The sequence below is a fragment of the Penaeus monodon genome, chromosome 28 (genome assembly GCF_015228065.2).
Source record: "Penaeus monodon isolate SGIC_2016 chromosome 28, NSTDA_Pmon_1, whole genome shotgun sequence".
NCBI lineage: Eukaryota > Metazoa > Arthropoda > Malacostraca > Decapoda > Penaeidae > Penaeus > Penaeus monodon.
Window position 1 is genome coordinate 27,726,498 of NC_051413.1, and position 246 is coordinate 27,726,743.

The 246-nt window shown below is 41.5% G+C and overlaps 1 protein-coding gene across 1 annotated transcript in view; it reads right to left on the reverse strand.

Annotated features, from left to right (window-relative positions):
• Positions 1-246, reverse strand: part of LOC119591129 (beta-ureidopropionase-like) — a 6,112-nt gene that overhangs the window by 481 nt on the left and 5,385 nt on the right. Inside the window, 1 exon segment of the mRNA XM_037939843.1 lies at positions 93-178. Coding sequence (XP_037795771.1) covers positions 93-178 — 86 coding nt within the window.

A 246-nucleotide genomic window follows, 5' to 3' on the forward strand; every position in this document is an offset into this window, starting at 1 on the left:
TTTGCGCATAAGTGCTATCAAGGAAATGGTACAAATGTTCCCATGCTGGCCAAGTGATAAAAATTTTACCAAAATATCCTCCCGTCACATACCCTAAAGCCCCGCGGTCTTTTACTTGACCGGCAGAGATTTAGGTCCAACTCCGTCACCAAGGCCCCTCGCGGATCCTTGACAATCCCTGAAATATGTAATTAAATATAAATTCTGTTGTTGAACTGATTAGTGAACATTATTTACATATGTGGG